This window comes from Pseudomyrmex gracilis, unplaced genomic scaffold, assembly GCF_002006095.1.
Source record: "Pseudomyrmex gracilis isolate BER0280 unplaced genomic scaffold, ASM200609v1 scaffold_76, whole genome shotgun sequence".
Lineage (NCBI taxonomy): Eukaryota > Metazoa > Arthropoda > Insecta > Hymenoptera > Formicidae > Pseudomyrmex > Pseudomyrmex gracilis.
In genome coordinates this window covers 159,238-183,723 of record NW_018020660.1, presented here as the reverse complement: position 1 = coordinate 183,723, position 24,486 = coordinate 159,238, and the positions used below count along the sequence as shown (strand labels likewise).

General features: G+C 37.1%; 1 protein-coding gene across 15 annotated transcripts in view; it reads right to left on the bottom strand.

The window, feature by feature from the left end:
- The window catches only part of LOC109854966 (disks large 1 tumor suppressor protein), a 425,866-nt gene that overhangs the window by 343,504 nt on the left and 57,876 nt on the right, over nt 1–24,486 (bottom strand). For all 15 annotated transcript variants that reach the window (XM_020428635.1, XM_020428637.1, XM_020428634.1 and 12 more), the window contains one exon: nt 23,316–23,447. In XM_020428635.1, coding sequence (XP_020284224.1) covers nt 23,316–23,447 — 132 coding nt within the window. The remainder of the gene's footprint in view (nt 1–23,315; nt 23,448–24,486) is intronic.

The window sequence follows — 24,486 nt, the reverse complement described above, 5'->3', positions numbered from 1 at the left end:
AAGCATTTCTCCTCTTCCTCTGTCGCGAGGGTAAAAAGAATTCCTGCTGACTGAAAGACGCAGCTAGACAATTATCATATAAATTGCCGCAGACTGATTTTACACGAGCGAATCGCTGCACAGCACCCGACCGTCATTTTGCTTCTTAATCGTGCCAGCTGCCGCGGAAAACACAACTGCGCTTTTCTTTTATTTGGCCTTGCGTTCGTTTTCGCTCGTGCAAGAAAATCAAGCTCGTCGAGCGAATCTTTAGCAGCGGTAGCGGTGGCAACAGTGACAGATATAATATCTAATTTGAAGGTTTTTAAGTTTTTTTTTTTTTTTTTTTTTTTTTTCAAAACACCGCATGTGTATCTTGATATTAAATCTCTGGCTTTTTGTGATACAATTTTAAGCAAAACGTCTCTTTCTCTCGATAAAATGAATATTGCTATATGAATAAAAAATGACAAAAGAGGGAGGACTACTTTCTCTTTGAGATACTTTTATTTTAATAAAATAAATGTATTACTACACGGATGAAAATAAATGTATACTTTATACGAAGTGCATGATTATGCAAAATAACAAAGACATCGTTCGAAAACTTTAAAACAAAACCATATCTTTGTAATCCCCGGAAGGAGCTTGAAAATATGGTTTGCTTTATGAAACTTAGAACATAAAAAGTTCCATGACAGACAAAATCAAGGCCAAAAAATATGTTATATGACTTTATAAATATTATGCTTTATACTGATTCGCGCGTTTGCACAGTTTTCTCTCTCAGAGTTTTTTCTACATTATTTTAGAATTCCCATAAATTTTTCCACAATTTTAATATTTTTATATTATTTTAACTATTTCTTTTTTATATTGTTACATTAAATCTTTATTATTTATTTCGTGTAAAACGACAAGAGAACAACATTAATTTTTTTATATCGCAGGTTTGTTATTTCTTTTTGTAGTGTATAAAACAAATACATTCATTGTTGCTATAAACTAGATAAACTCATGTGTGTCATAAACAGAAAAGAACAAAACACTCAGAGCCCAAAAGACGACGCATCGTCGTCGTTTGGAAAAAAATCTTTTTTTTTTACGACACCGACGGCGTCTGGTATGGACGAGTTTCCCCTGTACCAGTTATGATACTCCAAAATGTGACAAAACACACACTGACATCCTTCGGAGGGTGAGAGATAAACGTTACACGCGAAGGAGCAAACATCTCGACGCGGATTGGCCGGTGACACCACCGATCGGAAGTTTCGAGCGTAAACAGGGTGATTTCGCGCCAGAGAATTGCGCCGTCTAGAAATTGTGTACTGACTATCCCGAACGACTTTCACACACTCACTTTGATACCACTACGTGACCATATAGGGAAAGTATTTTCGCGCGCGCGTGGGTCGCACTTGTCGACATGCGGGAAATGTACCGTATAGATGGAAGGGAAAAATCTGAGGCAACGAAGCGTATCGTAGTTTCCTCAAGGTATCGAGAAAAAGAAAAATGGTTCGCGATGTGAAAAATGACAAAGAAGTGTAGTAGAAGGTTTGTAGATATTGTTAATGGACAATAAAGTGACAATCAAATAAAAAATCCATCTTGGAAAAAAATCATTCATTCTTTGACAATATATATGTCTTAATTGCTGTCAGGAACCTACTTTTGCTTCCATAAATTTCTAAATTTGAAACATTTTTAAAAACAATTTTAATACGAAGATAGTAGAGTTCCTAAAGAGTTGTCAAAAAACTTGTACAATATTATATAATATCAAATGTCGATGAGAAAAGCAAATGTTTAAATCTGTAGAGACAAACTCGATTCATATGCATACGAAAATTAATGCGTATTCCGGAGCGGAATTATATTATGTAAATCGAGTCGTTGGAAAGCCCATAAATTTCCGACCCACAATTTTGCAATCCAGAAAAACATTAACGTCGTATCTCGATTAATTTTGAACACGCACCTTTACTGCATTTTTCCTCTCTTTCTTTCTCTCTCATTTGTTAAACATGAGAGAAGGGATATAAATTGCGTAAAATCACGTTTTGTTTTTAAAATTGACACGTACAAATTCGCTCTTTTGGCATTCAATTCGCAGCGTTAATCAAATAACTGCGGATTGTTGCGCGCTTTATTCCAGTCTGTTACATATTTCATAAAGCCGTTATTTGGCAACTAAACTATACAATATATCACCTTCGAGGTATTTCTGCATTTTCTGTCACTGCCATCGGAGGTGAATCAGTTGCGATTTCTGTGCTAATTTACCAGTCGAAGTTCAAATAGGAAAGTTGTCGGCCAATGCAATCTGCATTATCAGCTGTTCCCACCGTGGGAGAGCCGCGATAACAAGCGATATTTGATTCAAAATTCTTTATCAAAATTAAATGTTAATGACAAATTAGAGATAAAATATGTAATAAATATATGCGCTTAAAAATCAAAAATAAAATAAAATAACAAATTGAATGACAAATTAGAAACAATATACGCGATTATAAAAAACGTTCAAAATTAATTGAGAGTAGAACATTGTTAAATTGATGTCAGACCACAGTATATAAAAATAAAAAAAACTAAAGAGAAAACGCAAAAGATTATAACTTACAAGGAAAGTTATCGATAGGGAAATGTAGAATTCTACTGTATCCTCACGGAGACCGCTTATCCGACATGCAACTGCATGACTTACTGCAAGTCATAAAGATTGCATAAGCAAGTTTCAGCTGTCGATAACGTCGGTAAAAAAAATTTCACGAGTGGTTACCGTCTGCAGTGAGAAATTGTATAATTTAGTAGTTATTGTTTCATTTTGCTCAAATGATTTCTTATTAGGTCTATATGAAACATACTTTAATTCCAAATTTTAAAAAAATATTGCATTATAAAATCAGTATTTTTCACTTTTACATCAAGAATGAAAAACTGTAAAGGAAATAACACCCGTAGTCTTTTTAGCCGTTACATTTTTCCATCTATTGTATTTTAAGTTAACGAAGCCCGCACTTAATTCTTAAAAGAGAAAGAGAATTGAAATACCTTTTCTTTTTTTTTTTTATTCATTATTTTACGACCATCATTCGTTCTTCGCGTATAGAAGTGACCCACAAACATGAAAAATGACTAGAAAATAAATGTAATAAAGAAAATAAATGTATAAAGAAAAATTTATGAATACAAAATTTTTTTACGGTACTTTCGCATTGTGGATCGTACATGTTTCAATGGCGGGATTTAGATGTAAGAAGGTAATAAAAATCGTGCCAGAAAACGTATCAGTTGCGTAAGAAATATTACACTTTGACCCAAACAGAATATAAATTCTTTTTTGAAATAAATATTCTCTTTGAAAATATAAATATTCTGCTCATTTATCTAGCTGCCAGAACGCAATCTTGTTTTATGTGTTCACCTTAGAATCCCCGAAAAATCGATCCACCTGCGCGACGAATATGTCGGGGAACATTAGAAACCGGTGGCTGTAAAATAACCACTTTTATACATACGTACATACCCCCCCTCTTCACACATACACACGTGAAGAGAGAGAGCGAGCTCGGGGATTGACAAACATCCAGCATCAAAAAGGGCGCGAAGCTTGATGTTTCATTTTGCTGTTCCTCGCAGCCCAGCCAAGCCGTAATTTCTGAATCTCAAAAGATGAATATTGCTACTCTAAATGCAAACTATGAACATGTGTACGCAGACCAAAGATTATCTCCGCTCATTTTAAACTTCTTTCTTGTATTTCTTCTTGTCTGTCTGGAGGTCGTCAACTTGGTAAACATTATAAAACTTGTTTTTATTAAAAACTTAGTAAACATTATAGAACTGTTTTTCATTTATTAAAGTATATTATTAACAGTAAAAATATTACTGCAACATCACACCTATAATTTTGAATAAAAATGAAATGACTTGTAATAATTAAATGATTTACATTTACTGACAAAATAAAATTTAAATTTCTTGGTTATTTGTTGATCTTTTCTCGTATTATTGAGTCGCATCCTGAATCAAAAGCACAATTGTTTTCCAATGCTTTTCAATTATTCGCGCAAGTTTCGCTGAGCAAAATCCATCGGACGGAATGGAAATTTGCGCTCTCTCTCTCTCTCTCTCTCGTAATAGTTAATTAATTTTCCCGCGTTTGAGTGTATATATATATAACTGAAATTTCATAAGCATTCAATGTTGTTTCGGCACAAACTATTAATTAGTTTAAAAAATAGAGTGCCGCACTTTTTAATCGAGTCCGCGGACGGCTCGCTGGACAGCTGCGTCGATAATACTCGAAAATTAATGCCCGGCTTCGCCGAAAGTTTCGAGTTACAATTGATCAATTGTCGCACATTTTCATATGCGCACATAAATGTTCGTTTTATGTGAAATCACGTTGGCTGCGGCGCAAAGTTTTGCGCGCGAGCGCACGTCACAGATGAATTCATTAAGCACGTGAGGTTTCGTAACACGCGCAAAACCATCGATCGGTCGCAGTATTAATATTGATTGTACGGCGAGCAGTTATCACACCCGAAATGTGTATCATGCGTTATCGAACGTACGTCCGTGTGTGTGTACGCGCACACAGACGTATATGTTTGCGCAATCATTCAGCGTGCAAATAGAGCAGGTGGAAATTGCACGGCCAACAGTCGACGCGCGATACCGAAACAATACGTCTTGTGACTCGCCATTATATCCGATCATCGTTCGATACGCGATTTTTCGATTATTTACGCCGCGATTTAAAAGTGAGCACACGCTCTATAAAGTTCTATTGTTTATATTTTCAAAAGGTAAAATAAGATCGATGAACAAATTTTAAAGGCTAAATAAGTTGCAACAATGTTGATCATAAAAAAAACATTAAATGATAGGCAAATATAAAAGCCAACATGTCAAAAACCAATTTTAAAAATATCCCGAGAATATTACTTTAAAAATAAATCAATTAAGAGAAATACATATGTAAATCAATTAAAAGAATTTTCCAAGTATAAACTCAAATGCCTGAAAATCTCTCGGGTTTTCACAGTTTTTTCAGATAACATAAACACGTTCGATTACACAGAAATGATCAAGTAACGCAAATTTTCTTTACTGCATGCTAGATTTGTGAGTTTAATATTAATAATCTTTTAATTAAGACTCGAGAATAATGTAAACTCGGAGACGTATATTCAATACATACATCTTTCTTCATTTTGCCGCGAGTTCATTCGCGGCAGTTTGTCCAAGCACTTTAGTGAACACTCCGCATTCTCGTACTTCCCGGACATTTGCATAAGACCGCCATCAGAACAGGCAAATACCCCGAGATTACAGCGACTTAAGAAAATCTCTCGAGTGATCGAATCTCCCGACTGGCTGATTTTTCCGCCGGACCTTCTTTGTCGCACCAAAAGTCATCGTGTGCACTCTCTCCTCGTGAAGAATTGTAAGCCGTTCCCGCAATTCTCTTATGGCCAATTTGTGTGTCTGTGTGCTAATAGAATGTCGAATTAAACTATATACACTGTCGGCCAAAGGTTTGCCGATACACTTGCTTGTACACCGCTCGTTTTTATTTAGCAAGTTTCCACCGCTTTCTGAAAAGCCGTTTTGTTTTTCACTTAGTTAGTTAAGTCTTATATTTAAAAAATCAATTTGTCCAGTTTTTAAGAAAAGGTAGGCAAGTGTAGGTATGAGCTTGACAGAAAAATTAGAATCTCCTGTCCATCATCTGCTGGAGAGCTATAGCGACAATTACAAAATGCTTGATAAAAAGGCAATTTAAAAATTTTGTATCAGAAATTCTTTAAATTCAACTTGCTTTAGTTCTATTTAAATTATCTACAATTTTTATTGTAATTTGATTATTTAAACAAAAATTATATTAATAAAAACTTTTTTTACAATAATATCTTGTTTTTCAACGGTATACCTGGCCAAACTTTTGGCCAGCAGTGTACATTCAGTAGCACAAAATCGAACTACATAAAGACAAAAAAAAATGAATAAAACAATAGCAGACGTAGAGGAGTAAAACAGACAGAAATAGATGTGCGAAAATTGATTCTCGACACGAATGTGCACAATTGTGTAAAGAAAAGAGAGAATACGAGAAATCTAGGGAGAAGAACATTCAGCAACGAAAATTCGCACGTACCACATGAGTTTCTTCTACGCGAACAAAAGGATGCGATGTGAAATGTAAACAAAAATCGGAGAAGTTGCTCGAGGTCTTGACGTCAGCGAGGAAGAAAATAAAAAAAAAAAAAATTGTGCGGTTCTATGAACAGTTGTTACCAGCAAATTGCAACGAAAATAGTTTTGGACGGCAAACTGTTGCGCGCAATGCAGAATAAATATTGTTGCTGCACTTGGTGTCGCAACAAATCAAACAGCGCGTGTTCAAACAATGCTTTCAGACAATGTTGTTGCTTCGAATTAATCAAATGAGATCGACGTAAACGAAATAAAATTGTTATTTGACTTGAAAATAAAACCGTTTGTCGGAAAATAAATGTATATAAAATAATACGTAAATCTCTCTCAATATATTGATTGCAAATAATATATCACGCTAACAAAATCTAAGATATATTTAATCGATGATGTACGCTGTGTTAAGAAAATTCTCAAACTCATAGATCATCTGCAATTAATTACATTTTATTACATACGACACGTGAGACGTAAAGAAAATAAATGTAATACATAAGAAATAAATCTCGCACCTTCGCACATAAGTTAGAAGATTAATAATTTATCAAACGTCACGCTACGTCCCTTTGGCCGATGGTAAATTACATTTTCGCGAGACACGCTGCGGCTCTTTTACATCGAAAATAAACTTGCAGAATATACAGTACTTAATTTACAGAAAAGTATTAGCGACGAGATACGCTTAAAACGCTACACAGCTTTTTTTGTTTGCTAAATCATCCGCGCACGCGAAATTTTGCCGCTGTGCGGATTAACGCCGGGAATGAAAATAAATGGAAAAAGTTGGACGGAGGACATCTATTAACCAGTAACCTACATATGAAGTAACTTCGGAGGTCAGGACGATGCGACGCGTCGTAAACCAAGCCGGAGGCCGCTTAATTGCACGTTTCGCTCGGTGGTCCTGGGAGAACAATCTGGCTAGTGCGCGAGCGCCGTTTCTTAACTTCGCGAAAGCGCGACGCGACCGTGTCCTGCCCGTAAATCACGTCGCCACGACAACCCCGGTTATTTATCCGTCCTGAATGCGGAAAATACGCGTCTCCCAACTCGCGGAGATAATCTTTGCCGCTCCGCGTCGAGTAACTATTTCTCGGAAAATAAGCGCGCAAAGTCGATAGAAATTTTTAATAAGCGCGCTTTCTCGCGGCGCCATGTCGCCTCGGACTATTTTCTCGCACTTCATCTTGTCTTCGTGTTATTTGAAAATTTTTTTTATCAATTCGCGAGTTCTTTTTTCTCAACACGAACACACTCGAACGAACCCGAACACCAAATTTTCTTCTCGCAAAGATCTCACGATCAAAGTATGCATCTCTGTTATTAACCACAAACGATTAATTCGCGAAGAGAATCGAAGAACAAAAAATTTTCCTCTGGTTTTCTCCGCTTTTTGTTCGTCATTGTTTGTCTAAATTATCTCGTTCCCTCCCGGAGATGCCACAGGTGTTTGCCGTATACGCGCGGCTCAAACTCCGCTGAGAAATCAACTTCTTTTCGAGCATCACTAAAGATGGCCGTCTTGTGTATTTTCGTTCGTGATTACAATTCGACCGATACATCACAAAGTCGCGAAATAAATAATCCGACGCATTAACGCGCATTTATGTATAATATCATCTCATTGCAACGTTTCCATTCGGACAGTTTCACAACAACAAAACCGATCGGTCCTTCGGATAATATAATTTACTACATACGTATTATATTACACGGAGTTTGTGCATTAATATGCATCGACGAACATTTACGCCGGTTTCATTTACGCAGTTGAATAATTAATAGGCAATTACGTCCGCTTGTTTCGATCGCGAGGTCTCACGCTCCATCATGTAGAACGATGATGCGTTTAGCAATATGAATATGTAACATTGTCACACGGATAATACTAATTACATCGTTCTAATAGCCTGTAACATTTCAACAACCTCTCAGGCGTATCGCTAACAGATTTATGTCGAATATGAGAAATATATCCCGCGAATTCACCACGAATTTCTGTTCCGCGCGCGATTAAGTGACTTTCGCGAATCGCGCTGACACACAGTATCCGCGTAGTTTATAAGTTTGAGAAGTAAATAAAAACCCGATTTGCAAAACCCGACTTATTATGAATTGAGTGCAAGTTACTTGTTCCCTAATGGTGAATTACTTTTGCTTTAACTTTATTTGATAAAAACACAAATTATTGAAAGTGTAAGTTTACAAAACAGGAAGTACATTTTACTTTTTCCGTATTTTATTTTGAAGAAAATAAATTTAAAAGTGACTTAATACTGAGAGAGAAGTATTTCACCCGTCAACGACATACAACTAAAACTTCAGTTGATTCCGAAATAAGTCGACGTTACTGAAACACAGAACGACCTTATGAAGAATTCTCGCTCTCGGAAGAGACAGAAAAGTCGCCTTGAAAGGGTTCTCCGACGACGAGATCGTCGAGAACTCGAGGCGCCCGCAAAGCACCGTATACAGCTTAATTACATTCCCGACGATCAGCCTCGTAAGACACGTAGATATATCGTAGATATATCGTAGATTTACCGGGCTGAATGCAAAACTGCATAATTTATCTCACACGACGGAAAATATGGGTGACACTCTCAAAACTCAGGATTCTAATGCGTCCTGATTTCGCATAATGCTTCTGAACACTTGCTTAGTTGCAAAAAAATTGAATTTAAATGTTGTCAGCAATATAGATAAAGTGGCACTCGTCTGAGTTAAAAAATTGTTAACAAATTAATACACATGTAAGTCGAAAAATTTTTTCCAGAGTTAGAAAATAAAACAACATTCATTTAACACATTATTGACGGGTAATTTACGACGCATATTTTATAAAAACGAAAATTCTCGTCTCCCGTTGGCAATGTGGTAGTGTTAAACTAGACTTACCAAGCCTGTCAAAATGACGGTTTTCAAATTTTTTTGCTTTGATTGAACATGAATGATTTATTGGGTTAAATGTTGTTTTTGTCCAATTATGACTTTTAAACATAAAAGCACATTCACTGTCTTTTTTAAATATCCGTCAAATTAACGGACGTGGTAAAAATAGATATGCATTCCATCCATCGGTAGTTCTAGTTTTAAATCTCCGCATGTATATAGAAATATAACTATTTCAAATATGTGATAAATAATTTTTTCGTTCATTATAAATAAATAAACTAAATAAAAACACAAAATATACTTTGTGTATATATTTATACGCAAAATGTTTTGTATATTATCGACTCGGACCAGAGAAACACTCGGTAAAATTGAAAAATTCCGAGACCTATAAAAAACAGAGACAATAATGAAAGTGACTTGCGTGTTGGTAATATTTGTGATGAAAATCTTAACGGATATATCGATTCGCGGTGTTGAAGGTACATTGGAAATAAGCTCGGAGCTCTATATTTAGACCGGTTCATGTCGAAAATTAGCAGAACATGCGATCGTTTCATAGATAATCACAAACTCGTCGAAGAAAAGGACTCGATCGATTTCGAGTACACACGACAATCGCGTCTGTGTGGCGTCTCGATTTATTGCTAGACCTGCCGAAAAATCAGAATAGCTCTTTTTCTTCTATTTTTTGATATGAAAATATTTCCGCGCTCTAATGATTCGTATTTCTTCTAATGAGATTATTTTTGTGCCAGCAGAGCACGTACCGCATGTAATTACGCGGTCGAGAAAAATTGCATAAATAATGTATATAAAACTAGAATCTGTATATACAAGATGTCTGAATGAACAATTTTGATATAGCCAAAGTGTGAAGAAATAGATAGATTGGATTAATCTTTTCTGAATAGAAAACCATTTACCATTTTGAAAAATTCGCTATATTGATTGAGTTATTAATTAATTAATGTGAGCCAATGAGCGCGTGGAAAGCAATGATCCGGACTCGATAAGTGTGTACGCATTTCTAAAAAAGAGAGAGAGAGAAAGAGAGAACAAGTGTAACGTCATTTCTAATATTTTATAAAAGATGAAATGCATATCTTGAGAGTCCGTAAAAAAATAACGCAAATTGTCTCTCCTTGTTTTTTTTTATTTATTTTTTTCGAAATCTTTATTCAAAGTTTATCGGAAATGAAGCGCGAAGAATTTAGACAGGCCGAAGTTGCATTATCGGTTGAAACAGTTCGCTAAATTTCGAGAAGTTGTTTCCCGGCTCGAATTCAAAGTTATCAATCACGGCGCATGGTTTATCTGGTCGACTAACAATAGAGCTCGTCGGTCGAACATTTTGATAGGAGGTTGCCACAATGTATCACTGGGCAGCATTTCCATTTATCCGCATAAAACGGAACAATAATCCAACGACAGCAATAAAAACTCATGTGCGCATATACAACGATCTCAAATAACACACGCGATCACACACGTGAGTAAATAGTGTATATTCACAAAAACAACGAAAAAGACCAATTAAATCCGTTCAATTGACAGATTTCGAGAAAAAAAAGAGAAATATATACATACATATTTACTGTCTAAATAAGTAATTATTCAATAAGTAATTATTCAATATACGACACTATTTACGTACGTTCTATTTTATATATTTTCGTCTTTTAACGAGAAAAATTTTTACGATTTTATATTATTACATTATTAATATATTCTATGTATTATATATTTTATATCATTAATTGTATTATTATTTATAAAATTTTATGTTTATTTGTTTATATGATTGCAATTTAACAACTTTATTAATTTAACTTTTAAGTGGACAAAACAGTTTAGATTACCCTGCGACGAATAAACGATATTTTTGAGGGATTTTTGTCTTTTATATCTTGTGTGTAACACATCCATTATCGTTATACATTGTCGGATGTTTCTATATAACGGTCTCGGTTACGTGACGGAGTTTTGCAGTACATGGCCGCGTAATTACTCAAATAAATAGGTAGTGATCTAACGTCGTGTTACGCAACGTGTAAAATAAAAAGCGCAACGATGACGAATACTTCAATGCTACGAAATGAGTAACTCGACGATACAAGAAAGAGAAAGAAAGAAATACAGAGCGGAGTTGAAATTATCGCACTGACCTAAATACAAACGAGACCAGCAATCAGGAGGAAAGGAGCAGGATAATGGACAAAGCGGGTAGAGTCGTCAGTGAGAGAGAATGTCGAATAATGAAACGGCAGGTTGAATTTCGGTGGCTGGAAAAAAAAGAAGATGTGGCCGGAGAAAGAAGGAATGTTTGAGTAATCATGAGAAGCGAGCATGACAGAGCAAAACGAGACCTCGATTACTTTACCTTTCGTATCATGTATTTAAGGTGAATAAGTACTTGGCACGCACATGATCATAAAGAAAGTTTGTGATGAGTACAAGAGATGTGGTAAAATTGTTTACTGTTGTGAAAGAGTGACGATTCGTGACGTACTTTGTTGTATAATTTTCATTTTTGGGCGAATAAAATTAGAATAATTATAATTTTGATTTCAATTGTTTTGAGCGTAATCACAACAAAAATACATCTGTAAGTAACGCGCTGAAGCTAACACTAATCTCCTAATTTGTATCATCAATCTCAGCTGTGATCGTTTACGAATAAAACGATAAAAAAATGTTCGCCATGAACCAAAAGGCGTTATGACAGCGGCCAACTGTACTCTCACCCTCGGGAATAGTAACTTCTGAGAGAACGGACGGTTTCTCTTTCTCTCTTCACATTGCCATCGGTAAGTCGACACCACCGGAACGGTATTATCCGATCCAAAACTACTTAACTAAGTGAGTGTTTGCGATATCTTCGACACTTCACTCCGAGATTGCGAAATTGACTTCCGAGATGTTTCTAGGATCCGTTATCCTGCTCGACTAACTTCCCAATTCCCGTCCGTAAACTTTAAAGTTTCTCGATCGCGGAACATTGCAGCGAATGCAAAGTCGCAGCTTAGTTCAAGCCGTTTAAGTACAATAACAAACTCCGTGAAAGGAAATTTTCCATAAAATGTGTCAACTATATTGTATTGCACTGTGGACAAATATAATTTTATTCATAATATCTGGCAAATAAAAAAATACAGAAAATTAATAAATATAAGATGTTAATAAAAAAATTAATAAAAAAAAAAAAAAAATCAAATCTATACCCCTTATTAAATGTGTTAATAAGAGCAAAATAAATGAAAACTTTCTATTGTATGTACAAATAATCGCAAGAAAAGTGAAAATATTATTTGAAAAATATTATTAAGTTATATCGCGAAGCCTAATTGAGTGATAAACCCAAAATTGCTGATACTCCGGCAATATTTTAAAACGTCGAGACTGATTTATTCTCGAAACAATCTCGCGGTCTTGCGGAAATGGAAATATACCGAGAAAGTTTGATTAGTTCAAATAACAAAAGCGCAAAGGACATGATATTATGTGTAAGAAAAATTAAAAAAAGAGTTAATTCCATACATATAATTTATATCGTTTCTTTTCAGCTTCTCTTTCTCAAACACAATTAATACAGCAACTGTGACGTTCACCGACAGCGTCGGTGAACGTTAACGAAGATCGTAAATAAGACCGTGACGCGGCTGAAGCTTTCAAAGTCAGTCAAACTCAGTTACTTAAATTAGATCCGAACGTCCCTTAGCCAGCGGCAAACCAATAAAATCTTCCATTACCGCATAACAGCGCGTCAACGTGAAATAAACGCGACCTCGCTTAACTTCTGGTCTCTTCGCTTCTCCAGTGAAAACGCACACAGAGAGAAGCGCGCGTTTCCCGAGTAAAAAGGGATAAGTCACTGAGTGAAACGGATGCAGAATCCGGAGACAATATTTTACGGTACTTTCTCTATCGCTCTTCGGCTCTCGCAGGTTGACAGTAAATTTGTTGCAACACTGTTCAACGGAGACTATTATGCGCGCGCGCGCGAATTAGATAAAGCGCCCACTCCCATAGTAAGGAATACTATACGATTTCGCATCGAAATAAGGAAAAGTTTGCTTTTCGCTGTCTCTAGATTGCGCGACTTCGGTCTACATTTCTGCTTCGACGAAACACTCAAACGTTATCCGTCCCGCGGTTCTCCGATCGCGTTTCTACCAGCTGCATTTGCATAATCATTACGAAGAACTTCTACGGCGCACCGTATATATATATATATATATATATATAACGCTCAACCGTATTATATTAACATAATGTTGCCGTTTCTCGTGAAGAATACATGCGCCTCGTCGCCGCCGGGAGTGCATTATACGAGGAGCGATCTTATATACACGAGCGCATCCACTTGAATGTAGTATATTATACTATTCGTCCTACAAGAGTTCAAAAAGCGGTTTCCGCCAAACAATAGCTAAAGTAATTCAAAACGCGCGTTTCCGAAGATTCCACAAGAGCAGCAGCTGCGCGAGTTCCACGCGGAAACTTTCATCGCAGAAGGACACGGCAAAAACGCTTTTTCATTTTTGCATAAAAAAATATAGCTGATATTTTTGAAGTTACGTAAAATACGTCACATTGTTCAAATACTTTAAACAAAATTCTGAATCTTCATTTCTCCCGCAAGAAGATTGCAAGACAAAAGCGGAGTAGACCGATTTAATCGCGAAGGACATTCAGCGGCGATCTCCGAACTAATCTCGGCGTCTAACGGGCCATAACAAGTTCTCGGAGTCCTCGGCAACTTGCTAACAATCGCCCGCGGGCCGATGCTTCGCAGCAACGATAGCGTGTGATGCCCGGGACGCCGTTGTGCATTACGCAAATGAGGCATAAACTCCGGTGTCGTTCAATGGCGATTATTAAACAAGTAAATCACTTAGCAGTCCCTCACGTAAGAGAATGCATTTGCATGTTGCGGCGAGTCGAAGCGAACGAACGGAGAGACGCAATCTGTGATTGTTGTGAAGGAAAAGAAACATGTACGCGAGTCGGTCTCGGAGAAATGAAAGCCTTTCGCGCGCGGACGCGAAATCGCAATAAGACGAAACAGTGAGAGAGTTTCCAAATACATTGGGAATTTAAAGAGGAACGCGCGAAAAACGAAGTAACTCCGCGGAAGAGATGAGATCGCGGATTTAATTTGAGAACGGTTGGAATTCGCTGAATCCTCTCTCTCTTTCTTGCGAGAAAAGTTTAATTCGCGAAATTTAATATATTCTCGCGCGACTAAAACGTGAAATTAATGGAGTAACGTGTAGATAAAACGCAACAAAGAAACGAAGATCGACCGCAAATCGTGTGATTAACGTTCGGCGTTTTTCATCCGCAGGATTAAACGCACTCCTCGCGTTCATTAAACCTGATAAAATTATTCGCGATATACTTTAGCGGACACAATAGCGTTGTAGATATAACTAAATACACATCGAAACGTAGCAAAAAGCTTAATTTTCACACTGCAACTTCACGCATTTTATATTTCGTAATTAATGCATAATAAAACACGCGTGAAAAAAACTACATAATATTCTCAATCCAGGAAATTAGGAATTTTATTTAATATCATATATATACCTCCCTTTTATTTCATTGAATTTGAAACTCTTATTCCATACTTTTTATTAATCTCGCCGATCTTTCTATTTTTGTTGTTTTCCCTACGCAAATTAATATTTCAGAGAAAAATTATTTTATTAAGTAAAACGCAATTACACTAAACTTATAGATTAAAAAATTATTAATAGACTAGAATACAAAATGGTTAATAGAATAGAATTTGATAATTAATGTTTTAATTAGCGCTTTTCTGAACGCTAGTCAGAGTGTATGTATTTCATCAAAATGTATTGTATTATTTTCTAAGGTACATTAATTTTTTTATATAAAAATATATTGTTTAAAACATGATTCAAAATTGCGACGCAATATTGTTTCTGTTGAATCTCAATATAATACATTTGTATTATAATTGTATGAGATTAAAACAATGTGTGCAAACATATTTTTTTCAGTTGAAATCTGCTGCTAATTATCTAGGATCCTTGATCTGTTTGAGGAAAAACAAAGCTTACGCGAAATTGAGCGGATTTCGCGGAGCGGCGCTGCAGCTGCATTGGCGAAAGCAACGACCGCGATGTTCAGTTAACGATCTTACAACAGGGCTGAGTCGTGCCTTGAATTTTAAATGAACGGTCACGCGTGAGCCAGTGGTAATTCCGTTACTAACAAGGGAATTTATAATACTAACGATCAACCGGACAGAGAATTTCCCGCGTGATGACACTCCGGTGAAATGTTCACAGTCGAACTGACAAGTCAGTTTGGAGTTGGAGCGCGGCTTATTATTATCCACGAAGGCTGAGAAATAACGAGACTATCTATAAATTAGATTCGCAAATTTCCCAACTTCTTCTCTCCGGTTCTCTCTTCTCTCTTCGCTAATAGAGACTACTCTTTTTCCCACTTTCGCCAATTAAAACTCTAACTGCAATAATGTTTCACAGAAGACGAACAAAACTTAAAAGTAAAAAATTCGTTTGTTCTGGCGAGTTTATTCAACACGATATAATAGCGAACGAGAAAGTGAGATGATTTTCGTGGAATGAAAATAGAATGGAAAATGCGCGAGTAAAAGTGAACATCCAGTCGCGTTGCACGTCTGTCGGACAAATATGTAAAATATATATAAAAGATTTGCTTACAACAAAATATTTTCGCTGAAAAATTTTCGGGCTTTTTTGTTAATATGACAAGCGACAGCTAAGGTTTTTCGATAATCGGCAATTTAGAATTGTTTGAAACATGTTATGCAGAAATAGTAAGACGAACTAATCATGTAATGCCCAGATGTTCTGACTTTTTATTTTAAAGCCATTTTCAGTGGGTTAGAATTAAATGGGTTGGGATTAAATCAATATTACACTTGATTTAACAATCATTCCTAGGCTTTCAATCCTTAACAATGCGACTTTAAATTATTTCTAATTCTCAGGGATGTGTTGTGTGAAAAGGCATCGTCAAGACTTTTATTATAATCCAGAGATTAACTATATTATTGCTCACTCTACTCATTACTCTGCGAAACTCACGCGATTTTAAAAGTAAATATCTGCGCAAAAAATCAATATTTTTTCAATTTTTTTTTAAATCAAAAGTTTGAATAATTCTGTATCGATAAAAAAAACAAATTGAAAAAATCTTTAGTAGTTTCAAAGATATGAGTGTTTACTAATTTTTACTAGAGGTAAAAAAAAAAAACCAGTAAACACTGGTTTGTTTTTGAATAGATCTGAAAGACTCTCATGTCTGTATTCAAAAGGTTAAAAGAAACATTTTCGATTTGTCACAAATGAAGATTCGGAATGTCTCTGTTTTAAAATATATTTTTTTGCTCGACGAACGTCCTAATTTCAATGATATATGTATAGATAAAAATCAGAGTAGCTGTTATGTATCTTTTTGGAATCAATTTTGATCGAAAATCTTTTGTCTTTTTCTTTATCGGAATCTATTCCGAAAAATTATACAATAGTTATCCAAGTACCAGAAAGTATGACAATGCTAAGCACTTCCGACAAATAAAACAAAAGAGAGAAAAGGAGATGGAAAGAGAAGAGTTCCGTCATAATTGTCGTGAGAATAGAAATTGTCATTAAATGTAATTTCGTTTCGACAACACACACACACACACATAAATGTCCGACAAAATACACTTCCTATTGTGCTGAAATAGAAGCGCGCATCAAGAGAGAGAGAGAGAGAAAGAAAAAAGGTAAAGATATAACAAAAGTCGGTCATTAAAATCCATTTTAAATATCCACGATGAATTTTGCAAGGACGAGTATTCAGCGCGCGCGCGGATCGCGAGATTTAAAGCGCCCGAGTATAAATCCGAGCGTTTTATATAAAGAACCGCATTAGTGCATTCACCGTTACAACAGAAGTGTAGTTATTTTCCTCTCGGTCGCAGTCCCTAAAATAAAGCCTCGTAAGACAATAAAGTCGACTCTACCGCAATGATAATTAATGGAACTCGCGCGGTTGCCAAGAAACAAAAATTCGCGTCATACGCTATTCGCCGCACGTGCTGTCTCACCTACGTAATTTTTATATACATAACATGAGAAATCTGTAGTGCAGATACTATGCAGATTGCGTAGCAAGAGAGAAACAATCGTGTAAAATAACATTAGAAAATACTTAATAATAAACGCAAAAGACAACTATATCAAAACCCATCGAGCCAGCAAACGTTCCGCGAATTGCCAAATCATTTGAACCACTTTATTTTATAGATTTTGATCAATATTTAATAGCTTGATGGTTCTGATATTTCTGACTTTTGTTTTATTTTTTTTTTTTTCCCAAAAAAACTCAATCAAATTATTTTTATTTTTTTGTAATAAAAAATTTGTAATAAAACTTACAGCTTCCGTTTTTTGATGCCAATACATTATCACAACGAACTTTGATGACCACGTGAAGTTAGTTCCCCAACATTAAAAAATATTGCATTGACCTCCCAATGTCAAAAATTGAATTGAAAGGATCATATTGCGTGATCCTTTGCATTGCATATAGTAGGTATTACGGGAAGACTCGTAGAAGATTGAAGGCGACAAACAGAACATTGTCAAGTACGAGATAACTCATAGTAGGTTTCCGAAGCCAGAGTTAACTTGTAGTTGACAGTAAACGTGTTAAAGTGCAACACGCGATTTGAACTAATTTCGATAGATCAACTTATGTTAAATATTGCTTTCTCACTTTATCAACGTATTATTTCAACGTACCAGTCGGATTTCTTTTTACTTAAAAAGCTTAAAGTAAAAAAACAACAAAAGATCTTGGATTATTACTTTTAAACATATGCAGCTTCAAGTATTTAAAAAACCTGTTTTTTATTCTCACCTCGTTTCTCTCTTTTGCATCAGTTAAATAAAATTTTAAAAAATATAAAACGATTGGCGCATCGTGCATGTCTCGCCAGAAAATTTTACGCGTCGCATTCCGCGGCGGATGATTCGACACGCAGGGCGTTTCGTATCGGCGGCCGCGAACAGCGTCAAATTCACAGGTGCATTCTGCGCCGTCGAGCACATGGCGATTAAGCGCTTCGCGGATGGATCTAGGCGAGTGCGTGTCGACGCGTTATACCTGTTGGATACGTTTCGTAACAGCGCCGCGCACTCACGCGGCACTCTGCGTATTACGCGCGCGACATGAGCGGCATGTGCAATATATTATAATGCAAAAGCTCGTGGATGCGCCAGACGGCAACGATACCAAGGCATCGGGAGGCTCGGTTGACAAATTTTGGTTATCTCGGACGCGCAAGCCGTCGCCCAGCAATATTTCGCGATGGCCGAAGCGTGTGTAGTTTCCAATGCATTTCAAATTTACGGTCCGGGCACTTAACTCTTCCACTTGGTTGATTTGCCGCCGGCATATATCACAACCCACCAATCACGCTTTATTGCTCTCTTTTGAAAGCGGGGAGAGGATGGAAAATCGATTCGAAAGGTACGATTTTTGGTGACAAAAAGTGGTGGTATATGTAACGGAGTTCGCAATTTGCAATGTCGAATGATGACAAAAAAAAGAGAGAGAGAGAGAGAAAGAGAAAGAGAGCGCTTCACACAAGTCTTTTCCGATTAATACTGAAAAGTGTATGGAATGAAACGGACGATCGACGTGCGTCCAAAGTTTCGCGCGCGAGCGCGAACGGTAGCCGCGGGATTACACGTCATAAAGGTAGCGCCAAGTACATAACGAAGTTACATCGCGCTGCGAAACTCGAAATTAGTTTCGGAAGCTTGCAGCTCAACGTCGCTCAAATTGACAGAAAGTGTACGATGGCGCGATGTCCGATGAGCGTGTAACAATGTCGCGGAGATATACGTCTTGTAATTTTCTATGCAACTTGCCAATAAAAGATCATCAGGAGTCACAACGTAATTCTTGTCACGCGCTTTTTGTCGTGTTCTCGAGATTTTCTTCATCCGTTATCGATTCGCGTTTTGCAAGAACTACAGACGGTTAAACATCGTTTTATTAAGTTTACTATCTCCCATTAGAGATTCTCCTAACAAAGATCGCGTTCGCTATTAGCGCTACGATTACATCCCCCACGGATCGAATCGAAGTAAACGAAGTAACGCTATTGGATAAATGTTATCTCGTTAAATCGATGCGATCCGTAAGCCATTTTGGTTCCTATCTTGCTGCAGGTAGTGCAATTGCAGTTGCTGCGCTTCCGCAGCGCGCTTCGTGTAATTTAATCTCGCCGGAAGACACGAGCGACCTTTAATCGCGTCCGAACAATTTATCCGCGAAAAAAAACTAGTTTCTCTTTCTTTTTCTCTCTTTCCCTCTCTTTTTGTTCTACTTTTTTAATTTCTCGACATTGCAAGAAAAACTAATTAAGAAGTCTCGAGAATTATAATCGAACTGAAATATGCATTTAAATTAAAATTTTCCTTGCACTTTGATAAGTCCATCCTGAAACGCAATTTTTTACGATATTTTCTTTTTATAGTGATATACGCCGGAATCTAGTTCTCTTTCTCTGAATAAAAATTCAAAGACGCTGTTCTGATAATTATAAACGCGCGTTGCGGAAACGTCGAAGCTTAAGCTCGCGTTTCCCCTTCGATCAACAAGTTCGAATGCGATGCGCTCGCGGGATTTCCGGTCGATTTTAAATTTGCGAGTGTCTGTGTTCGCAACGACGAGATGGCTCGAGTGCGCGCACCAAGTGCCTCTTCTCCCGTCGGGCATCCGCGCGCGTTCACACTTCAGGCGCTGTGTCAAAAAAAAACCTTTCCAACCCGACGATCTCTTCCGGACAGCGAGAGAGATCAAGCATTCCACGAGATCGTTACTGGCAGCGCGCACTCGAGTCAATTTTCTTCCGCACGGAAATTCGAAAACCATCGGCGTATATTCCTCTCTCGTTCGATATATATTCCCGGGAATATGGAAAACCCGCCAACGGGAATAAAAACACACGAGGGTAGCTCAGGTGCGCTTACAAAACTTATTTCTTTCGCGCGACTTGCAACCTCGAAAAAAAGAAAAAAAGAATCAAACAAATATATTTCTGTTTTTCTTCGACACTCCTTTCCAAGTTCTTCCAATATTTTTCTCGCGCTTCCGTAATGTCCATATAAATATTTTAAGTGTTACAAGTTGCTTCAAGTTCCGAGCATCAAGCTAAAAATATGAAAAATGTAATCTTTAAAAAAATTAATTAACGGAAAAGAGCGACTTTTTATCCGGAGATTAGAGTTTCAGCGAAGAGCGCTAAGTTTTCAGCGGATTTTCGTACGACACACGGCGGACGGTGTTTGCTTAATCGAGCGAAAAACAACCACACACCATCAGTGCGATATGACATATTATAGTTGGACGGAGCCAGCTAATTTTGCGGACAACTTTGTCACGCCTGTCACTTGACAGTCTCCCGGTGACGCATAATCTTCAACGCCATTGTCCCGAAAGCTGATAGAACACGAGCCGCGGACAGGGTCTATCCGGTTTATCGGCTGGTGACACACCGATGACGCGCGCGCGCGTGTGTATGCAGGTGCGTCGAGACCGCGGCTTGCAACAGTTACAGATGCATCCGACTAATCTCGAACACGGAAGCCGCTTGACCGGACAAACACGGGGGACAAAGTAGCCGACATAACTGCGTGACGGACGCGACGGAAATAGAACGGACGAGTTTCGACAGGTGACCGAATCGATTTGATACAGGTACACGAGCGAATTATCTCGTAACAATGCTCGCTCAGTTTCGCGGCAAAGTTAATCCGCACGTACATATATACACGTATATCTATCTGCCGCATACTTAAAATAAAATTGCAATTAGAAATTTTATAATCAGTGAAATAACTAAAAATCGAGACACGTGTTGATCGAGTCGATCAATCGTCAGAATAAGAAGAACATTAATTTTGTTATCATATAATAAGTTTTAAATAGTCATAAATATAATAAGTTTTTTAGTCGCGCGGAAAAACTAATTTAGAAAAATAAAATAATGATAATCTACACTTAAATGTACTTGCAGTCGCGTGAAGAATGTTGAAGAGAAAAGATAACTTCAAGATTGAAAAAAAAAACTATCGATTGTGAACAGAGAGTCGAGAAGAATAAATCGCTGTCGCTACAATGACGCTTTATCTCGTGCAACAATAGCGCGAGGAATCTTCGGAGACGACTCGCCAGCTTCAATAAATAATAACGAGTCGCGGTTTCGGTATCTTCCCTTCATTCCTGTATAAAAGAACCGCAGTCGTGTCAGTATTTCGTAAAACGATTTAAACCCTTCGGCAAAGCACAACCAGGTTCCAATTAAATTGAATTTTGACGGTTGCATCGGTTTTCTGTAAAATCTTTTTAGTGGAAAAATCAAACATCACATCTTTCGCTTTAAACAGAGCAACGACCGCAAGGAAATATCAATTACAATGTAGGTCAATAATTTTTCGAGTTCCCCCTCTCTAATATTCAGTTTGTTTTTCTTATACTAGCACAACACAAGCGCGCGCTACGCGCACGCTATTATTATTTTCATTTTCATGTGTTGCATCAGTGAACACAACCTGTCACCGCGATGACAGCTAATATATACATCTTATAAACTATGTAATACACCTACAAGAAATGTCAAAAATAACGCATAAAAATCAAACTCAAAAAATAAGAGAAAGAGAGAAGAATGGAAAAACAACACTAAAGTCACGTGACAAAGAAAAAAGTAAAAAAGAAAATATTATACATATATATATATTATATATAATATACATATATTATAGATAATATTCTATATCTATATATAATACACATACACACACATATATATATATATATATATACCGCAATCACGTGACCGAGGTCAGTGACCCCGCCAAGGCCGCGCGGCCGAGGTCAGTGCCCCGCCAAGACCGCGCAGCCGAGGTCAATGACCCCGCCAAGGCCGCGCGGCGGAGGTCAGTGACCCCGCCAAGGCCGCGCGGCGGAGGTCAGTGACCCCGCCAAGGCCGCGCGGCCTAGGTCAGTGACCCCGCCAAAGTCGCGCGGCGAAGGTCAGTGACATTACTGTAGTATGTATATAATACATATAATACAATATAAAGTATAATATTATAAATATATAATAAATTATATGTATAATATGTATTATTTAATGTTATATATAATATAAATTACAGTCACGTTATTTTCACGTGTTGTTTTTCTACTCTTTCCTGTCAGATGACTTTAGTTACGTTTTTAATTTTCTCTACATATACGACAAACTGTCTCAAAATCGCTTTTCATTATTTACTCTCTCGATCTTACCGATTCGATTCAACTCGATCAACCAACCAACCAATCGGTAACGCGAAAAAAAGGCAACAATAGATGCGATACATTCGGCTCCAAAACGCGCACTTCGCGGAACACATGGATTTTTTTATATAGAATAAATACATATATAGCTGACAGTTTATCATAAAAATACACCGGCAAGAAAAAAAAAAGAAAGACACAAATAAACTTTAAATTTTCTCAGAATATGTTGTAACGCATATGTTATTGTTTAAATAAACTGTAAACTAGATTCTACGTGTTAACGTAATTTTCGAGCGGCCGCGTTATCTCACAACCGCCGGAAGGTATCTTAAATAATTTGCAATTAACGAATTTCTAAACACTAACAATAATTGGCTGACCGTTATCTCGAGGCGAAAACGATCAGCGTTATCGTCGCGACACGACGATCGTTACACGAAACAGTTTGGATTACGGGTTCCCTTTCTCCCCCCTCTTTCTCCTCCTCTCCTAGTGAAATCCAGATAAAGCTGTGCATCGCACTTGCTTGCAGAGAGAATCGCCTCGTATTAACATCAGCTCGAGATTGCTTCCAAAATATTCTATTTGCGTATTTATGTTGTAGGGTCCGTTGCTCGTCGTGTAATAAAAGGTAATTTTTTGAAATACCACTATCGACTTTTTTGCAACTTATTTTAAGTACGAATGACAATCTACTTAGACTGCATTTCCGATATTTACTGCTCGGTAAATAGTGAAAATCTATAAGTGCAATATGTATATATGTATGCAATGCAAACCATAGATTTTCAGTATATCGGCAGAGAATATCGGAAGCGTAAAACATGCATCAAATAACTCACCCAACAGCGCCTGGAAAAGTCTGCTCTTGAAGATACGTATGACGCGCTCGATGGCTAATCGCAGTTGTTTGTCTTGCGGTCTTGTCAGCTTTGCGTGATAATCCTCGAGGAGCTCCAGAGCCCGGTGCGCCTCTAAACACAGACAGAAGACAAACACAGATAAGAAAGTGGCCAACTCCCTTCCCTCAAGAGATAAGAAATTAGACTGATATTTATTTAACAACGTTATACGTGATTACGTTGCCATTCACCGGATTTATAATCAATTAAATTGCGTGTGTTTTCATCTCATTGTTTATCAAACATCGCCGCTTCGTTATATTAGCTATTTTCTTCATTACCGTTATAATCAACATACTGCCCCTAATTGATTAACCATATTTGTGATGCGTTGCAAGTCCAATGATTGAATGCAATCGCCCCATCTCTCCGTCCAAAGATTCGCTTTCATTAATTAAACATCCGTTGATGCGCATTAATTAGTAGTTGACTGTTATCGATATTTATGCTTTCTACACATATCCCGGCTTCGGTTTTTACATCAGATAATAACCGGAAATTTCGATATGAAATTTGAAAGTCCGCGCGATGCGACGAGAGCGGCGATCCGAGAAATTGAAAGTAGACTATCAGATTGCGTATGAACAAAAGCGAAAGAGAGAAGAGAAAGAGCTCTTAATACGTGCAAGCAAAAAAACCGATTAGCGGAAGAAAAGGACCTGCTGGATCGATTAAACCGATTAATTAAAACCACTATTCTCAAAAACAGTTTTGCTAAATTTTCAATATAATAAAATTCTATATATACGAGAGAGAGAGAGAGAGAGAGAGAAAGAGAGAGAGAAATATCTTAAACAACAATTTCTTTTATTTAAATAAATAAATTCGGTATCGAACAAGATCCTATGTATATAAATTTATGTATATAAATCCATAAATATATATGGGTGTGTGTGTATGTGAAACATTAAAAAGCAGCAATATTGCTCTTTGTAAACGAGCATTTCTCATCAATATATACGCGTCATATATTTTTTTCACGCACGGGGATTGTATCCAACCTATTTTCGCCATTTCCGCTTTCCACTGGTCATCATAAACACTGTCGCTTCGCTCCCCTTCACCGTTTCGCCGACGAGGAAGAGAGTATCGAGAGCGCGAAGCCATTCGG